General features: G+C 46.7%; 1 protein-coding gene across 1 annotated transcript in view; it reads right to left on the bottom strand.

The window, feature by feature from the left end:
- PTH1R (parathyroid hormone 1 receptor) overlaps positions 1-20546 on the bottom strand; it is a 135167-nt gene that overhangs the window by 30720 nt on the left and 83901 nt on the right. The window contains exons 3-6 of the mRNA XM_076332093.1: positions 16282-16392; positions 14619-14737; positions 3560-3654; positions 384-570 (exon numbers count right to left, since the gene is read on the bottom strand). Coding sequence (XP_076188208.1) covers positions 384-570; positions 3560-3654; positions 14619-14737; positions 16282-16392 — 512 coding nt within the window. The remainder of the gene's footprint in view (positions 1-383; positions 571-3559; positions 3655-14618; positions 14738-16281; positions 16393-20546) is intronic.

Raw genomic sequence — 20546 nt, 5'->3', positions numbered from 1 at the left:
AAGTACGTGCTGTGAAATGCAAGCACTGATGTGCCTTGTGCTGGGATAGCCAGGGGAGTTTCCAGAGCCATACACTTTGGGTGGCATCGGGGAGCTGTTCAAGATAGTAGTGGTAGAAGGGATCCAAAACCTCAACCCTGGCTTTACCTTTGAACGCTGGGGGAACAGCTCTTCCTTAGCTCTGGGGCTTGGCAGTCCCTCTGGGCCAGTGGATTGAGAGGGAGTGGGAAGGGATGGGAAGAGGCTGTGGAGGGTGAAGAAAGCCGGGGGGGGGGAGCTGGTGTCCCTCAGTAGGGTGGAAAATCCACCTGAAAGAGGCGAGGTGTTAAACAGAGGACAGAGGCATGAAGCCTGGAGGGGCCGGGTGCTCTGGCGATACTCACAAACTGTGATTTATCCGCTGGAGGTGCTTCAGTAATGGATTTCAAGTCTTCCTCCGAGATCCGTTCCATCTCTTCCAAAGCTGACCCGGAGTACAAGACTGCGTCCTTCACGAAGATGCTCACGGCTCTCAGCATGAAGGAGACAAACAGGTGCATGTGGATGTAGTTTCTAGTGCAGTGCAAACGCCTGGAGGGGGAGACAGGGAAGGATTGGAGTAGTTTAGCCCATCTGTTGGACAGACTCAGGGTCGCTTCTGCTTCTGAAGACCCCCAGCTCCTCCGATCGGCACTGTGCCACCACGGGGAAGCAGTGCTAGTGCCACTGCTGCCCTGCACTCGCGGTTCACCCGTGGGGTTGGTAAATGAATTAATACCTACTCCAGGGGTTTGGTTGCAGCACACTGCTGCATTAGACTTTGCATTAGGACAATGCTGTGCCTGTACTCATTAAGCTCCTTTAGTTCTGACTGGGAAATCTTGGAAAGAAATAGGGATGCATTTTGCCGGTACTGGGCATGGGTAGTGAGCACGCATGCAAGTGGGCAGTGTGGGCAGCGAGTCTAGATCTGGAGGATGGTGTGCGTGCAGCGCACATGCAGCCGGAGGAGGGTATGTGATACGCAGTCCGTGCTCAGTGTGTGCAAATCTGGAGTGCAGCGTGCGTGCAGTGTGTGTGCAGTACCCGCGTGATGAGTTTGCACGTGCAGGACACTGTGTGTGCAGTGCACATGCATCTGGAGGCAGTAGGAGGTGCATTCAGTATGAAGCATGCGTGGAGTGTGTGCACATCTGAAATACAGGCTGAATGCAGCTGGTGTGCAGCCAGTGCGCAGGGTGTGTGCCATGAGCATGGCGTCCAGCGTGCAGTGTACATTCGGAGAATCTGGTGTGCAGTGCGTGGGCAGTGAGAGGCGTGTGCATTCGTGTGCGCATGACGAGCGTGTCCCTGGTGTTCAGTGCACATGCAATGAGTGTGCATCAGACGTGCAGTCATTTTCCAAGATGTACAGACAGAAGGCAGCACACATGCACAGTGCTCACTGATACTGAAGCGTGTATCCTGTGTGTGTCCCTTTCCCTGTTAAATCCATCCCTCCAACAAATCTACCCCTCTCAGAGCCAAACCCTGCATTAAAGACTTCACATTTATCTGCACTTTGTGCAGAGGAAATGGACTACAAAGGCTACAGAACTTGTGGCCACTAAAAACCTTGCAGAGGTTCTTGTAAACTGCTAGTCTTTGTGCCCACTCCAAATTTAGCAGTAACTATAGTAGTAACTATAGTGTGCTGGGCTGTTTTCTCCATTTGGCGTTAGAGACACTATCCATGTCGAGCAGTTTCTGGGCTCCACCCCAGCAATGGCAGCAATGACCCCACAAATGCTGATTGTAAAGCGCTTTAAGATCCTTTTGGGGGGAAAGCTGGATGGTAAGATGTGAATGGGCTAGACCCGTATCTGTGAGGTGTGTTTTAGAAACAGTGATCCTGCCTTTGGGGAGAAGATGGAACTAACCGACCCGCTGGGGTCTCCTTCTGTCCTCTATAGCTCTGTTGTCTGGCTAGCCATGCGGGAATCTATTAATGGGTTTATACTCTCTTAAATCCCCAGATCCAATAATGGAAATAAAAAACAATAGCCGTGGGTTTTTCTTCTCCTTTGGGGGAGATTGTCACAGTAATAACGGTTGTTTCCTGTGCTCTTACAATACAAATTACACCAAATGAAACTGCTGAGGTATAAATGAAGATGGGCTTTGCTCCCTGCATTTGAAACGTAGTCAGTGAATCTCTGGATTATGTGTTATCTGGAATAAAATCCGGCTTGGTCCCTGTTGCTGCTTTGATCCTTGGGACAAAGATGCTCTAGCATAGTCGTCCATGTAGCCTGGGCTGTAAGTGAGGTGCTCCGACTACGTGATGAAAGAGAGAGCATGTCTCCTGAAACTAGGAGTGCATTTGCATATGTGGACATTAAATACTTTAACAACCTTGCCAGTGTCCAGCAGGAAATAAAACAGTGGGGGTAAGGGTTGAGAAGACAGGAGGGTGGTGGCAGGGATGGGTTCTGGGACTAAATCATGTGAAGTGCCTCCAGGAGGGGTCTGCAGTCCCCTTTGTCTTGTGTGTGTCACAGGTTCGGGTGCTGGGACGCTCTGCTATCCAAGCAAATCCCCCTGACCTCCTTTTGCTCACTGCAGAGTGGTCTGAGCACTTTTAGAACCAAAGGCCCCACGTTTTATTCCCCAGCGGTATGTGTCAGGGGCTCGGCTCGAGCTTGCACGGTGGGAGCTGCTGAGTTTATCTGCAGACACCACGTGGCTGTTTGCTGCGTGGAGAATTTCCTTCCGCAGCTGTTGTCTGGGTCCTGCTGTCTGCTAGGAGAAGACAGTGCCAGCCACCGAAGGGAGGCAAATCTGGGGCTCAGGGGATCGGGACTCAGCACCCAGCTCTGCCTGCAGCTCACCAGGTATGGTTTCCCAAAGGACAAACTTCTAACTGTGAGCGAGACCTTTCATCCCTTCCCTCCCCTGGTCTCTACAGCAGCAAGGAGATGCAACAGCCAGGTCTGAGGGCTGGATGTGGCGGGTTCAAAATGCTATTTAGGGGTCTACATCCCTTGGCAGGGGTGGTGGAAAGGGAGGGCAGAAAACCAGAGTTAGGAGAGTGAGTGGTCATTTTTGGCTCCCTAGGTACAGCAGCAGCATGGGGAGATTGGAGGAGTCAGTCTGGCACTTTCACATGGCTGAGGTCCCCTTCAACTGGTCTGTCCTTCATGAATATTTGGGTTTAGAGTGGAATTTCCATTATGAAACCTTAGCTATCTAGAAAGTAGCCATCTAAATCTAAGCCAGTCATCTGCGGGGGTGATAGGGACAGAAAACCTTAGACAGTCTTCCAAGGGAGACAAACCTCTTCCTGGAGATGCCTCTCTTCCCGTTTGCTACAAAGAGGGTCTAGAAAACTCCATTGCAGGCGAGCGGAAGAAGTTCAAACATCCCACCCACCATCCCCCGAGAAGTTTGACCTAAGTGACACTAACACAGCCCAAAGCACAGATGCAACCTCTTGTGGCTTGCTGAAGAAGCACATGCCACCCCAGTTTTATCCTTTAGGAAAGCCTGAGGCTTTTCCAGTCTAGTGACAACTTGCTTAGGTAGAAACAGAGCCGCCTACCTGAAGTATCCCAGGATAAGGACAGCAACTGTGAGGGATCCCAGAGAGATGGAGTATCCAACAGTATAAATCAAATAGAGGCGATCAAAGACCTCCTGCAGTACAAACGATGGAAAAAATAGCGTCACATTAGAACGCGTCCTACTGCATCGTAACACAACCGTGGTAGCAGCACAGAGATTCAGGCTATCATACCTGCTGGGGGTGTACAGCTGTGGGTCTGGGAAACCTTTAGCAATCACACCTGATGTCGTCTTTTTGACATAAGAGCAGCTTGGAAAGCGGTATTCATCTTTCCTAATGACTGGGGGGAGCCGGGATTTTTGCAAAGGACTAGTGATGGAGTTGGGTTAATCCCATGCCTGGGAGTTTTGCAGCATTTTCATCCCAAAGGAACCCAAAGCGCTTTACAAACTCTCAGCCAAATCCAGAGATCACTTGGCAACTTTTGCTTGAACAAAATGCCCACTGACCTGGGATTTTTGCTGGAACTGTAAAATTTAGCCATAAGGCTATGCCATACCATTGCTGAATGACTGGTGTCCAGGCTGGTGGAGTGTCAACCCACCACAGAAAACATGGGGAGGATACACTTCGGCTGCGGGATATGAGAAGAAATCACCTGCATTTATTCTTTTTTAAAATCAAAAGCAGCCTATGCCTGTGGTTATCTAATCCAGACACAACTTTAGCTTGCCAAAGTCCCATTGGAGAAGGCCCTGTCGCAGGAGAGCTCATAGTAATTAATCCTGTAGTAAGTTTTAGTTCTCTTGGCCCTCTATATTTTAGAGTTGGGCTTAGAAACCCTGAGGTTTCCGTTAAATATTGAGATGCTTTTCTTTATCGTGTGCTGGAGCATGCAGCTTAACTCAGGAATTACTGAATATCTGCCTGAAAAGGGTTAAAATGCCTGCTACCATCCTAGCGTGTACCGCCTTTCATCGTCTGAAATTAGAAATAAACCCCAAAGAAACCAACCAATTCAGCATCTTTCTCCTCGATCCCTCCTCCCCTGCCTCCCGCCTTTCCCTCACCCCACCCGCTGGGTTGCAATAACATTAGTAACGCTGGGTTCTGAATGACAGCTCTGATTTTGATTTGAGGCTAGAAACGCTGTCCTGGAATGCGAAACCTCAGCCCTGTTACATCAGAATCCCCAGATATGTGAATGTTTCTTTGCGGTTTCCATTGGTAGAGTGGTGCGCTTGCCAATATTAATCTGGTGTATGTGTATGCGTGTATTTTTATATATATATATATATTTATATATCTGTGGAGGCAACAGGCACTAAAAAGCCAATGTGATCAGATTCAAGAGCTTTAGGGGAAAAAAAAAAACAACTCCTTCCCTTTGAAGCCTGGTGCACTTTTCCCACTGCCAAGCTGGAATCCTCTTTGAACTGGACAACATTTGCCTCCATGGTGAAAATTTAAAAAAAAAAAAATAAAATAAAAAAAATCCTACTCCAAGTTTAGGATTCTTGGTAATTCGGCAGTTGTGAGGCGTTACTATGCCCAGCTGAACAAAAGCCTCCCTGAGCCCCATTCAGAAATTTAACCGGAAAGACCCACGTTCCTATAGGACAACGCCACCGTTGTTGTAGCAGCAATGGCCTTGGGAAGGGCCTGCTGATTGGCTGGCAGGACGCTTTCGGAGGCTGTGGTTAATTCCTCTGATTAACCACAGGGCCTCTTTTTGAAAGGATGTTGAGTCAGAACTGCCAAGACATACACATGCATGCATGCATGCACGCTGGTGTGCCTGCTTGCAGACATAGGTCCCACAAATCTTACTCGGTGTCGTGATGGGGAGCCTTCAGGGAAGGTGATTTTTTGGATGGGGTGCTTAGGTCCTTGCGGAAAGCCTCAGGAGCAAAAGGTTGAGGTTCTCCAAAAGGCCGCACAGGGCAGCCCTTAGGAGGGCGGCTCGTGCTTGCTAGTTCCCAGGGGTGTTTGTTCTTGGGAATGGTGAGGCCTGGATTTACCCAGGAGGGAAAAAAAAAAAAGCTCTAAAGGCAATTCCAGGTCTCACTCATCTGCTAGCACAAGGGAGGTCCCAACTTGGTGGAAACCACAATGCTGAATCAGGAAAGGTCCTCCAGGTAACAAAATATTGAGTCATCTGCCAGCTGAAACAACCACCTCCATGGTCTGAGAACTCTCTTTTTGGAGCTGAGATGGATGGGAGTTTAAATAATTCACAGAAGACCACAAAGGTCGTGCGTGGCCAAGCCATGGACACAACCTGGACCTCCATAGTCTCAAGGCAGTGCACCACCTACTAGACCATCCTGTTACAGCAGGAGCTCTACCTGATGTCTCTTATAAATCCACCCTGAAGACAGACTGACCGTCACTGGTCATCCACTGAACTGTTGGAAGAGGCAACCCGCCCTTCAAAAATCTGGCCTTGCCACACCATGAGACCCTGGTTTAAAAGGTGCGATACTTTAACCGGTGTCATTTAATTTGACTCCTGCAGTAATCCTTCACTGTTTCAACTGTTGACACATGTGCACTGAAAAAAAGCAAAGCTGAAAAAAAGCTAAAGGAAAACCAGAAGGACAAAACCTCAATATCTGTGATTCCAGGGGCTGGGATTATCAGCAAAATATTGTAAAACTCACAATACAGTACCGAGATTAGGGAACATCAGTTTCAAAACTGCTGTCCTTGAATGTTGCCCTCTGCCCACTCCATCCCATGCCCTGCTGGGATGAGATAATCATGGGGAAGGTGTGGGATGGATCTGATTCCCCCTTTCTTCCCATCTCTTACAGCTTTCCTGTGCATCTTGCATCTGCCGTCTCCATAAGGGGTACCCAACTTGTCCCCTTCCCCTGCCAACAGGGCCTGCAGAAGAATGCTCTGGAGGCCTTCCCTTCACATGGCTGAGCCAGTCATGGTTACTCCTGGAGGGTGCTGGGCAGCATGAGGCCCCCCTGATGTGGCTGATCTGGTTTTGGGGTTGGTGAAATGACTTCCCATCAAGTCGTGCACCATGCATCCTCCCTAGGTCATGCTCTGTGGTGCTCCCAGGCAACGCACGGCCTCAGGGCACTTCCTTTCCCCCATCCTTTCTGGCCACACATTGCAAAGCTCCACCAAACCACAGCCATCTATCTTGTACAGCCAGGTGAAATGATGTGTCCGCAGCGAGCTAGCCCACCTGATCCTGCCTTCCGGACCTCACTCCAGCCGTCACTCAGAGACTGACAATAGACTGAACCACAAAAAACGTAAGTACCATTTCAGATGTATTGCGTGCTGGACGCGTAACAAGATCTCCCTTTCCCCCTCCCTCCTGGTTTGACGGGAGACTTCCTCTCTGCTCCCCTTTGCATCTCAGCTTTCCACCAGCCTGACCTCAGGGTAGAAACTTCACAGCAGCCTGGTGGCTTTGGGAGAACAGGAAACCAAAACAGAGCTGGAGATAGCTTCTGCTTGAACTCAGAGGGTGCATGGAAAAAACAAAATAAACAAAACCTAGCCACCACGGGCATCCATGGGCTGGATGTTCCCCCTTCCCACAAGGGTCCCTGCATTCCCCCCTCCCTGTGGTTTGGACGCCTTCCAGGTGTGTGACCCTCAGAGCAGTTGGCTGTTACATTTTCATACTGTGCTCAGGGCTTAACCTGACTCCTATTTTGTCCACTTCCACCAATGAGGAGATAATTTGCATTGATCTGAATCCAGAGGAAAACTGCTTTCCTCTGCAGGACAGCTCAGCGCTACATCAGAGCACCAGGCGTGGGGTTTCGAGGCCCCATCCATTGCAAAACCACGGCTACGCTTTCACTCTTCCATTGCAGGCAGCTGTAGGACAGTCTGTGTGAAGGGCATTTCTGCTCCCTCAAACTCTACTATGGGTACATGGAGTTTGTCATAGTGGATATGGTCCTCTAATTTAGATGTCTCTGGTGTGGATGGCTCCATCAGAGCTGGCTACCTGAGGTCCCAGCAGCAAGAAGGGGTGCTTTAGGCTGCAATTCACCTATTTTAATCACAGGATGGTGACCTCAGCCACCAGCTTCATTGATTGGGTTGTCACAAGAGGAGTCCAGGGTGACTAGCTCAAATAGAGGAGTTTGCATTTATACAGTGATTCCCATCCATGTGAGACTCAGGTAAGAGGTCTTGTAGGACTCAATACAGTTGTCCTGATATGTGTCTCATAATTTTAGACACCCAAGTGTTCTGTCTGGCTTCAAGGTGCTTTTACAGAAGGGAATGAGTTTCCTGTAGGTCCCATGTTGCATCTGCAGTTCCCATGCAGTTGTGTCATGTAACCTAGGACATCTCATTTGGCTCTGGGCATAAACATAACCCATGTTTCAGCATCTGGATGAAACCTTCAGGGCTTTGGTGTTCGTGTGTCCTGTTTCCTTCCAGTGTCACAGGGAGGGACGTGGGTGACTGAGACACGTATTTTCTAGGTGACTGGTGGCAAACCCCATTCTGAGTATCGTTGCACTGTGACCTGTATCCAGCTTTCTCCTTTCACCCTTTTTCTTTCCCCTTTCGTGGGACAATGGCAAGACTCTGCAACATTTAGGTCGTGAAGCTGAAATGGATCCAGTGGTCTTTTGAGGGGTTGGCAGGCTACGATGAAGGGTGGGATTAGCAAGTATATGAGGATGGAAGCATAAGTAAGGGCTTTCCAGATCAAGTATCTGCAAAGTTTCTCAAAGCTGCTGATTCAGATGTTGCTGATGACATGTTTGAAATTAGCAGGGGAAGCATTTTACTGCTCTGAATGATAAGCAATGCCAGAAAGCCTCTGCCGCTAGCTCTGCTCACTGCTTTCCTTGTCTTTTCTTAAAATAAAAGATGTGACTAAAAGAAGCTTAATGGCAGGGAGAAGGGATATTTGCAAAAGGCGCAAAACAGTCACTGATTTCCAAAGCCTAAGGGAAATCATTGAGTGTTGAACATGAGTTTTTGCTACAGAATTCTGTTCCCCTCATCTATAGAGGTGACAGGCACCAGATCCCCACCATCTGGATAGTGACTGGGGTCAGCTCTCAGACTAAGACACCCCAATTTAGATGTGTAAATGTGCATCTCCGCGTGTGTTGAGTGTCTATGTTCGCATGATAGTCGACAAGGAGAGATCTTCAGATTCAGTTGCCTACACCTAAGCACTAAGTGCTGTGTGCGATGCCTGTAAGTATCCGTGTGGACCCCAGATGCTGTTCCAGAAGAGCATGGGTCTCATAGACATCTGCCAGTCTTGTGCTAATACTGTAGGTTGTAATATATCTCCAGTAGTGCCAGGTGTCCAAGCGCAGGCAAAAAAATGGGACCCTTTAACTGCAGTCAGCAGAGCTCTATAGAAAAGTCCACCAAAAAAAATAAAAAGGAAAAAGGAAAAGGGTGGGAGTAGACCCATGTCTCAGAAGCCAGCTGAGCTCTTTGGGTGCCTCATAGATATATTCATGAAAGACACCGCTTCTCCATGTCACGCGCAGTTTATCTACAGTGTTCATAGCCGCAGGACATCCAGGAGGCCACAGCCAAAATGTGCCCCAAACCTGCTGTTCACATTAACAGAAAAAAAGTTCCCCACATCCTATGCTACAGCCACATGCTGAGAATGTGCCACAGCTGCAGGCTCTTGGGGGGCTATAGGTGGGGACGAGAACGCTCTTTGCTTGCAGCTTTCATAAACTGTCCTTAAGCATCTACTATGGAGCAGCAACGGTTAAATATGGGGTACGAGGGGACTACATCTGACCCTGTGTGTTGTGAGAACCTTTGTGTTTTCATGTGAAGTATTATTATGTTGCTGTTATAAACCATCAGACTTTCCCAGCAGACTCTAGGCATAAACTATTATCAGCAGCACTACACCAAAAGGTGCTACAGCATTTACAGGAATCCACTAGACCTACCTATAGGCATGAAACGAGGACTGCGTGACAGGGTTGCTTGCAAGAATGAAGAACACATCTCAATGATGCATTTTTTTTATTCTTATGCATATTTTAAAACATCTGCCCATCTTTCATGATGCAAATGTATGACACTTCGATGGCATTTCATCTGTATAACTCAGTATACACTGTGTAAACATGTTTTATGCCATCAGTTTGAGGCTACGCGAAGTTATTGGCTTTTAAAAAGATCCCAGAGTTCCAAGAACAAAGGCCAGGCATAGAAGATTTTTGGTCTGAACACTGGAATTTAGATAAAGCAGCCCTGCAACATTCTGTGCCTTTCCCGTTGTGTTTGGTATGTGATGGATTCTCGAAGCCTCTCTGATTTCTCTAGAAGCAGTAAAACCACCATGACATAAACAAGCAGTAGCAGATGAAGACAGGATTGGTGGGCTGAGGTTAGATCTTAGGACGGTCCATCTTGCTAGGCTGGTGGTTTCCAAGCTGAGCTAACCTCCCAAGTTGCCGGCTCATATTCCCCTTCCCCATGATTTCAGTAGATGTAGGTCACATTTACCCTTAAACTCATCCTTGAAAACAGGATGGGTTTGACCTGCTTTAAAAAAAGATATGTTTGGCAATAGTGTTGTTTTTTGGGGAGACGGGAATGAAGGAAATTTCTGCTTATTGAGCAAAATATGTAATTGCTCCTGCCAGTGTCTGAAAAGGTGACCAGAAAAATGACCATGCTGAAGGTGCTGCTATTGGCTGGCTGCGTGAAAGGGAAGGGGTCCATGATCAAAGGGCTACTATGGTTTTTGGAGAGAAATTGCCTAAAAAGCTGCCTACTAATGCCAGGGGCACATCAGGACTTCACATCTGTGCCACGTTTTATCCAAAGATTGAGGAGCTCCAAGAAGACAGGTCACCCAGACTCCTAATTTTAAGAGAACCTTAAGAAAGCTGCAAGGACAATGGCTAATCTGGGCCAGACCAAAGGTCCTTTTCGCCCTGCTCCCTGTCTCCTACGTGCCCAGGAACAGATGGTTAGGGAAGAGTATAAGAACAGAACAAATATAGAATAAATATATATATACACACACACCTATGTGTCTATCATCTAGTGGTTATGTAGCAGTGCTGTATACCCTCTCCCAACATTCAGCAGCTTGTGGTTCAGTGATGTGAAACACGCAGCAGACAGATAAACAGCTGGTGTTTAACCACACTGCCTTCCTCAAAGAGTGAACACCGGCCAATCCATTCCCCTGCCTTCCCTTGTCCTACTGTCTCTCTTTAAACACCAGATGGAAAATAAACAAAGCAGAGCTGCCTGGTCGGGGTGCTGGGGTGGGAAGCCACAGATCTCTCAGCTTATCTTTTCAGTGGCAGGGAGACTTTCTGAAGATCCAGGGTAGGGTTGGGATGGGGGATGCCCATGCGCGTCTCCTGGGGAAGGAGTGGGAGAACAAGATTTTCCACCATCTATGCTGCACTGGTGAAGGGTTACCTTAAAAGCAGAATATGAGAGAATATATTCGGACTGCGGTGTAGTGGTGGCTTTCAGCACTGCCCGAAGGCACAAAGAAAACTGTCTTATCTTCCCATGATGTGCTGCTAAGACACCTTTCCACAAAACTTCTTCCTGCCCCTTGCTAAACAGTCATCTTCTACAGGCCGTGTCCGAGACACGGTTGTTCATGGCAAGATTAATGCTATCTGCAAGGTATTTGAGGAAACACACTTCAATAGCTAGCTGCAGCCTACCTGCTCTCCTGGCTAAAGAGAGGACATCAATCTTCAGGGCTGTCAATCCAGCATCCTTCAGCCGTGTTAATTTTCCCTTAGAAAACAGCCCAAGAGCAATTGCTCACTGGGCAGTTACGAGCTGTTAATTCTCCTGGATGTGATGGCTTTAGCATACTTTGCTAATTTCAGAAAGCGGTTTCCGTTCCGCTCTATGTGAAATAATCCTATTTATATGGTTCAGGAAAAGGTAGCGAAAGACACAAACTTTCTCTGGGGCCCTCTCTTTGCTGCTTTGGTCAATCTTATAATTATCCCACAGCGGCTAAAATGAGAAAACTACACACCTAAACAAACATACATGGACATATATATATATACGTGTGTGCGCGCATGGACGTGGGTGTTTATTTAGGTGTGTGTATCTGTACATATAGCTATCTATAGATACAGGGTTATTTCTAGACATAGCAATGCAGAGAGAGAGATATATATATATATATAGTCACAGACAGATTTTTTTTTTCCTAATGCTTTCTAATGCATAGTTTCTTAAAAGTTCTTCTGGTTTCATCTGCTCGGATGCTGTCCTCCTCAGAGTCAGCCCACGATCTCCTTTCAAAATGTTGGTTAAGTGCAGCTGTTACTGGTGACGCAAAGATGCTCTTCCCCAGGGGGGGAAATAATAATAGAAAACAATCTCTTTCTAAAGACGACTAGTCTATCTTGCCAAATTCCCTGATTCTGCCATCTCTTGACATATTTACTTCAAGAAAAAAATCAAAGGAAGGTTTATTAATACCAGTGCTTCAGAGCCATGCTTGGGTGTGAAAGACAAGAGGCTTTCCTTGCTCTCTGAAAGTCATCACCCAACTGAGAAAAAAAAGGTGGCCATTCCTTTTCTCTTTTATTTCCAGAGTGCTTTTCGTACCAGAAGGCCCAAGAGACCCGCGGTGGATGTATATGCATTGCTTCACTTGTCACTAAAATGCAGCCACCTCTACGGTAAAACAAGGCAACTGCATGACAGCATGCAGCATCGCTATGAGGCGAGTGCAGGGCTGGAGTGAGGAAAGCAACCTCTTGCAAATACAAGGTTAATAATAATAACAATAATAACGAGTAAGAGATGCTGCTGAAAAGCATTTGTCAATCAAGATACAATTCCAAAGCCGGGGGAAACTTCCATTTTTCCTAATGTTCTTTGCACTGGGCAGGCATCACTTACGCAGGACAATGTTGTCCATTTAATCTGAACAATGATGATGGTCTAATTTGTCTCACCATTAAATATCATTAAATTCACCTCTGTGTAGCTAGAACAGAAAACTCATGGCAAAAGATGACTGAGCCTAGTGTACAGAATAATGAGGATGATAATATTGGGGCGGTTTATTAAAACAGCTCATAAAGGGAGAGGTCACGAGGAGCAGTAATTTTCCAAGTAAGAGCAGAGGTTGAGAATAAAAACGAAGTCTTCTGCATTGTGACACCTCACCTAATGTCTCTCTGTTAGGAAGCACAGTCCAAGTCCCCTGTCTGTGCAGTGGCCACCTCTACACTTGGGGGACAGAGACAAAGACAGATACATGAAACCCAGGAGAACAGACTTCGCTTTCAGCCTTTTTTACCAGCCTAGGGGTGGAAGGTCTCTATCTCTTCCTTGTGCTGGTAACAAATGGACAACTCTCTTCTTCTTTGTACCCTTCCCCTACTGATTTACCTTGACCAAGTCCTAGCTGCCAGCATGGAAGGTTTAAAAGAAAGGACCTCCTTTCCCTAGGGGAAATTTAGGAGACTTGCTCAGATGCAGAGGTCTGCAGCAGATGACTCCCACCTCAGGACATGGCTGTGAGAGGTGGGACAGGGGAGACAATGACATCAGAGAGGTCAAGAAGCTGTGAAACTTAGTAAAGCTCTCAGTGTGAGCAAGACGCTCAGTGATTCCAACACCTACTCCAGAAACTTCCCAGAAACCTCTGGGGATAAAATAGTTCTTTCCACTATATGGACTGGGAAAAGATGAGTCCCACCAAACTTGTTCTAAAAGTGAACATCGTCCAGCACTGAGACAACACGCTTTGCTATTACGTAGCTGGAGCAGTACCCGGTGTATACAACCTTGTCCGTTCCTTGGCTGCGTGATATAACGCATGCAGATGTTCAAATAACATCTTTCCTCACTAAACAACTTCATTCATATGTTGCTTCACCGTTGAGAAAAAAAAAAATACAAAAAAATTATGTTGTGGTTGGATGTAAAATTAAGAACATTCTCCCCAAAGGACTGTGTATCTTCAACCCTGCTCCCCACTGCGAGGCTTGTGGTTAGATCTTTATCTCCAACTGTCTGAAAATAACCCTTGCTGCAAATGATCAGTCGCTAATGCCATACCCCTTATCCAAGGAGGACATCTTCCAAGGACCACTGAGAAGCCAGAGGTTTCTGCTAAATTCTTTGCAAATTACAGAAATAATAGAGCAGCAACCGCGTGTGGGTGGAAATGTCTCTGCGAAACAAGAAGGTCACATCCTCTCAGGTGACTCCACTGACAGCTTTGCTGTCACGTTAGCACAGAATTGCTTCTGTGATGGACTCAGCTTGGGAGACATTCAGAAGCACTACAGAGCCCCAGCTGGGCTCAGACCCAGACAGAGAGGTAGGAAATTTCTGCCAGCTGCTATTTGGCCAATCACCTGAATTTGTGTAAAAATAAGGCCCATAGATCTGATGTATAGATAGACTTCTTTTTTTCCCAGGAGCATAGCAAACCCTCTCCATGTGCTATGAATCCCTTTTCTAACTTTGGACTGGTGTCCCTGTTTGAAAATTGTGACTACACCAGAATTAGTTCAAGGTCTGTTCTTACATGTTAAGTCGCTTTAGCAAAGGACTTTGTCCCCACCCATATCCAATGAACAGACCGCGTAAAACCTCCGATCCTTAATTTGTACCTCTCAACCCAGAGGTTCTCTGTTAATCACCTACAGAAGCAGGGTTGCTACTGGTTTGATTGACACATCGTTTAGCTCTGTGCTTGTACAACCCCTAGCACAGACAAGCACATAAACTTTGGAATTATTGGTAACAACCTGGTAGCAAAATTATCGCCTGGTGGGGAAGAGGGAGTCTCAATGGCATGGAACAACCTCCAACCACTTCTTAGTGTCCCTGAGTCCGCTTCAAGTTTCCCCAAGATCTCTATACAAACGGGATCATGGCAGCTGGAGGAACCCTTTCTGGCTTCGAGGACAATTTCAAATTCAACTAATTCCCCATCAAAACAAAGATGTGGCTTTGGCAAGCTCTGACATAGTTTCCAAGAGCAGGCAGCAAACTAGCTCATCAAGGGTTTTGAATGAGGCAGTGCTCCTTAGGTGAGCCCTGGATGAGGCCAACACTTCATGCTCCATGCACAAATGCAATTGCCTACCCTTTCCCTCGTCTCGTTGGTGAGGAACTTGGCACATTCACTGTAGTTTGCCCAGGTGCGGTTGTTGCCTGGGACCAACTCCCAGCTCCCGTTCAGGTCACACCGGCGATAAGCATGGCCTGTGGGAGAGAAACGAGAGACAGAGTAAACGGGACCAGACCTGGTAGAACAGGAGAAACTTCTTCCAAGGGTGGATCCCACCAACCCTGATGCCTCCTGCCTGCTTTGAAGCTCAGCTGCAAGAACACAATTCCCATCTCCTTAGCGACTTTATCAATTTTCTAGCTGAGAAACACCAGAGAGCTAATAACAAGTTGCACTTAGTTTAGGTTAAGATATTGGGTCTACAAACCAAGGAGAGAAGCTTTGAAAAGTCCCAAAGCACAGAATCACCCTCAGAGTTGCAGCTCTCCCTACGAAAATAAACAGTGATCTATATTGTGCTGCTCATTGTTTACAGATTCAGTGCATCTCAAGATAGATTTTTCTATGGCTACCCTCCTCATGATGATGGAGAAAGGAGAGAAGGCAAGGTTTCATCTCGGGATTCAGCTGGCAGATGAAAACATCCATGTTCAGATGTCTGTGTGGGGGTATCATTACATGAACTGTGTGTAAACCGCCCCATTACAGCTAACAGGGATGAAACCAGTCAACAGATCTATCTGTCCTGTGACTACAGAGGGAGAGCTTATAGACACCTCTGCATCTAAGGGTCTTAATCTGACTCCCACCCTAGCTGATTTGACCAGTGGACATCAGTGAGGTGGGGAATCTGTGCCATGTTGGGTTATGGAGAAAAAAGGGATGGATTGCCTGTTCCTCCTGGCCTCTAATGTGAAGTGCATGTGCAGGGGTCTCTGCGAGAAGTCATCAGCCAGGGGTTAAGCTGCCTCAGCTCACAATCCCTTATAGAAAAGGCAGGACAGACTGTGTGCAACCAGGGTGCACTGGAATATCATTACTTGTTTTCTGAAAACAGCATCAGCGCTCTGCTGGGAACATATAGTCTTAATTCTCTAATTTTTCCGTCTTTGGGTGCACAGCTTTGCCTGAGAGAAGAGAATGCTTTAGCTTTGAAAATACACTGAGGAGCGAGTGTACTTCAATTGCTTCTAAAAACGTGCACAGACTTTGCGGCACCACAAGCAAGCCAAGAAACGTGCTGCCCGAGGGAAAGTGAGATAGGGAGGAATTCACATGTTCTGGTTACCAGTGCTGTTCTCGGGTACCCACCGTAGGGGTCTGGGCCGAGATCAGGGGCTAGAAATAACAAACCCGTGAAGTGAAGAATATAAATTGGAAGAATATCTTGTGGGTTTCTATTGCTATGCAAAGTTTGTGGCGTCAAACAAATACAGGTTTGTAACGCTGCAAGGCTACCCAGTTGTAAGCAAGTAACTGGTGCTTATAATGCCCCATTACAGTCTGGGTGGGGCGGGTGGGAAATTTGTCATTGTTTAGGTTAAAACAGAGCTTTTCTTTCAGCATAAAAAAATAATAGCTCTTTCTTTACTTCCTTTTCCCTGGCTTTACTCCTGTTTGGAAGGCAGTCACCATGTGATAAAAAAGGGATGCTAAAGAGGATTTCTAATTTTCTGACTCCCAGGCCTCCCCTTGGTGCAGCTTACCAGGCTCTGCTGCCACTGAGGACACCACCTACCTTTGTGATTGAAGTCATAGATGTACTCGGGACACGGCATAGCCACCACTTTGCCTGGCACACCTTCAGGCCAGCAGACAATACCATCCCACTCAGGAAGACAAAAGCCATCTGTGGAAGAGACACAAAGATAAAGAGGAGTCACTGGACAGGCAGAGGCGGCACTAATGTCCCACCTTTTGGAGAGGGCTCTCCGTGAGAAAGCCAACGCCACTGTCACTCAATTCAAGAAAGCCGCTTTTAGGCATCATTGCAATTTTCTTCTTAGTGTTCAGCTCCAGAAGGTGCAGCTTCTCCCAAGTTTTATTTCAGAAGGGCACGGTCAGACGTGGGATAACAGCTGAGCACTCTCTGAGAGGGTCAAGGATTCTGGAAAATTGCTTTTCCTTGTGTGCTGGAAGAAATGAAAATGGCGCAGGAGAACAGAGTGGAGAACAGGAGGACTTGAGCATTCAGGACTCTGCAGACTGACGGGCAACCTGGAGGTGCCCAAGGGAGCTTGGCTGGGTATAGCCTTGATACGGCAGCACAGATTTGAGCCTAGGCTACCAAGGAGCTAGACTATGCTGTGGCTACATTACTGTGAGGCTCAAAGCTAACAGTTCAGGCTTCCCTGAAAGGTACTCACGCCCATAGAGTAGACTGGCTGATTTAATGCCTACAGACCGTTAATCCAAATTCAGCTGTAATTTTAAGTTATTATTTACACCAGCCAGTGCTACGCTATACCGCAATGCTTTGCTGCTTTCTCAGATGCGCTTCTGTGCCTGAATTTGGGTGCGCTTTTAAGTAACACTAAGACTAGCAAGAATCTGTAGAGAGGTGTCTGTGGCAATATTTCTCACCGTAAATAGAGAATATTTCATTACCTTGCTTCATAAGGAGTGAAACAATGGAATTTCCGTTTCCTAAAGATTTGCATCCTTTTCCATCTGACATCCTTTTCGCCTATGACCTCACTAGTCCCAGCTTCCCTCTCCCTCCATTTCCCTGTGATGTCACGGTGGGGCAAGATGCAGGTCATGCACCGATTGGTTCGGAGCCGTGCCTACGCTAATTGGCTGGCAGTGCAGACACGCTGATTGACCAGTCGCCTCCTGCCAAGCACAGCGTACAATTGTGGAGTTTTCCCAGCTTTCGCCCCTGCTTACTCACTGTTTTGGATTTCTGCCCTTTGCTCAGTCACAGGTTTTCAGAAAAGGAGCAGAAGGAGAATGGGCAGGTGGAGAAATCACATGAGCCCCGTTGCCTTAGGAATGCAAATACTCTGGGAACGGTTTCTCTCTGTTGTACCACTTTGCTAGGCTCGCTGCTACTTCCTAACCTTTTGAGAGGGGAGTGGTGGGGTGGTTGTTACAGGCTTTTTCTTTAAATCATCCTTGTTCTCGCTTTTTGTTCATTGAAGAAAGCTAAAATAGCCCTGAAGGAGAAATCCTGCCTCCCGCCATACACAGATCTCCCTCTTCCCTCTGTGTATGTTAGTTTATTTGCAGACATCTGTGATTTATGTGCTTAGCGCAAGGAAAAGCAGAGATACAAACCAAGAAAACAGTCCTTTCCCACATTTTATGTCTGCCTTTTTTCCCAAAACCTTTTTTTGAAAATTGGCAAGTATACAAGTATATATTTAAACTTCTTTAATTGTCATTTTGCAATTCTCCAGAACTTGAGAAGTAATTAAGCAGGTCTTCTATTGACCCGTAATTATGAGAAGCTTCGCTTCTCTCTTCACAAACGGAGGTACCAGCCAATCATTTAGGGGCTCCAGCATCATGTCTTACATGAGCACGTAGGCTAAGAGGGTCATGAAGGAGCTCTGCAGCCCTCGGGGTTTGCCACCAGCCTCTGAAGCAGCTGAGATACCAGCGATGGAGGCAGACTGCCCTGGGAGATGGGCTGCCCACCCTCCCGGCAGTTTCATCTTCCTCATTGTCTCTTCATTCAGCCTGCAAGGGACAAAGCCAGAACTTATCCATATTTAGAGGGGCTGAGAAATCCTCCAGGCTTCTTGAAAGCTGTGGGAATTGACCTCATTTCCATACTGCTTTAAAAAGAGGGAAGTCAAAACCCGTTCCCCACCTCTTACATCCTTCCAGCTTGCCAACCACCCATTTCTGCAGCTTTTGATCCATAAGCTCCCAGTCCTACAAGGGAGCAAGTTCCCATTCAGACGTGGATGTTCGACGTGGGCTGCATTTCCAGTCCCTGAGGAAGGACGACGCACCCAAATCTAACCCGGTGCTTACATACGCCTTTGCGTTGGGCTGTATTAACCGCACCCATCCGTTAAACTCCAGCTGCAGTAGAGTATTTGAAGCGAAAAGCAAAAACCGGTGAATCTGCCCCAGCTCTGCTTTCAGAGCAGCATCTGCCCTCCGTACCAATGGCAGCCTGTGAAGGAGTTTATCAACAGCGTATAAAGTGTCTGACAGAGAGGAGTTACATGCAAATCAAAATAAAAGAGAACAGCCTGCTCTTATCTGCGAAAGAGCTCCACTAGTAAAGAAATGATAAGCACGGCCAAGATCTCAGCATGTTTCATTAATATCAAAGCTAGTGCCTCAACAATCTTTCAACCAAACAGTAATTTTTCCTTTATAATGAATGTGCTTTCACAAGATTAAATAAGAATCCAGGATTGCTTTAAAGACCTTTGGCTGGTGCGGTGCCCTCCAGGGTCGGAGCTGACAGTGGTCAATTCAGTTTGCTGGTATTTTAGGACATGAAAAACAGCAGAAAAACTCATAGCTTAACAGCTGATTTCTAATCTTTAATTTAGTGCTGATGAAAAGGACCAGACTAATCACTGCCTATCTTCTAAAGCATTAACTGGGAGGGAGGGTAGAGGAGCTAAAACTCCTCAGCTGATAAAAAGGAGGAAGTTTATTGCATCTTTTCTGCTTCCAGTCACATTAGAGGAAGAATAATACTACATTTCCTATTCATGAAAACTGGGAAAGCCCTTCCCTTTGGCTCATTATGTTGCAGGATTACTTACACTGTGAAAAACAGTTTATTTATTTTTCAGTTCTCTGGAAGGATCAAAAGAAAAAGGAAAATAAGTGCCCCACAAAATTTGGATTAGGACAAAATGTTATTGTCTCTGAGGTTTTTTGCAGACAAGAAAGTAAATAAAGATTTCATTTAGCCCTCAAAGTGGTCTTACTTAAAATAAAACCAATTCTTTTTACAAAATAAATAAGTTTGGGTAAACTTTAAAATGAATGCTGTGGAGAAACAACATTGAGGAGAAAAAAATTCATCTGAATGTCATGCTCTGAAACGCTGAGAGAAAAACCTTCCACTTTTTTAAGATCTTCAGAACAACCTGCAAAGGTCAGCCTTCACTTGTAAGTAGGTTCATTGAGTATCACACTGCAATATTTGTCCAGAAATTCTTAATGCGGAAAAATATCTGGTGGGTGCGCCCTAGTTATGCTGTAAACATACACACGCACACATTTGCAATGGACTCATTCAGAAGAAAACTGATGTTTTCTGGATAACAGAGTATGCAATTGTTTCTTTTTGGGCACTTTGATCCCCACACTCGCCCCCAAAAGCAGAGGGTTGAAGGCTCTGTGCAGGAAACACAGTGCAAACTGGTGTTGGGACACCTCTGGACTGCTGCTTTGTCATGTGGACAATTTGGGGAGCCATCAGCTGCCCCAGAAATTTGAAAAAAAAGATCATCTTTGCTGCCTCTCACTGCGTCTGCAATCTTTCCGCGCCTCTGTGTATTGACCCGTGGAATTGATTTATTAAAGCCGATAAGGATCTGGTTGGAATTGACCCTCAGAAAGCATCTGAATCACTCGAGAAAAGATGCAAATGACTCTGTCGTCGTTATCATGAACTGTCACAACACAAAGAAACCTCTTTAACGTCCTCTCCATCTCTCCATCATCCCCTGTCTCTCTCTCCCAGCTCCATGCTTGGAAAACCCATTTCAGCCAAATTTGAAGGAGGGGTAAGACATCTCAGTCATCATTTCCTTCCTGCAAATTTCACGGTGATTGATGATTAGTAGAGGGAAGGGCAGGTGAACATTTGGCAGCTGCCACCTGGCCAACCAGCCTTTGCTGACTGACCAGCCAACTGGCACGTGCATAGCTTAAAATTAGGCACAGCATGGCTGTTTCTTGCCAATCCAGGGCTCCCTGGGGGCAAGGGGAGAGGAATTGGGTCGGGGAGAGGGACTGCAGTTATTAGTCTGTGGTAGGGGGAAGCTTGGGGGGGGACATCCACAGGTCAAGCCAGGTGCC

Source organism: Aptenodytes patagonicus, chromosome 2, assembly GCF_965638725.1.
Source record: "Aptenodytes patagonicus chromosome 2, bAptPat1.pri.cur, whole genome shotgun sequence".
NCBI classification, from domain to species: domain Eukaryota; kingdom Metazoa; phylum Chordata; class Aves; order Sphenisciformes; family Spheniscidae; genus Aptenodytes; species Aptenodytes patagonicus.
Note: the sequence above shows the minus strand (reverse complement) of the source record. Positions and strands in the feature narration are given on the sequence as shown.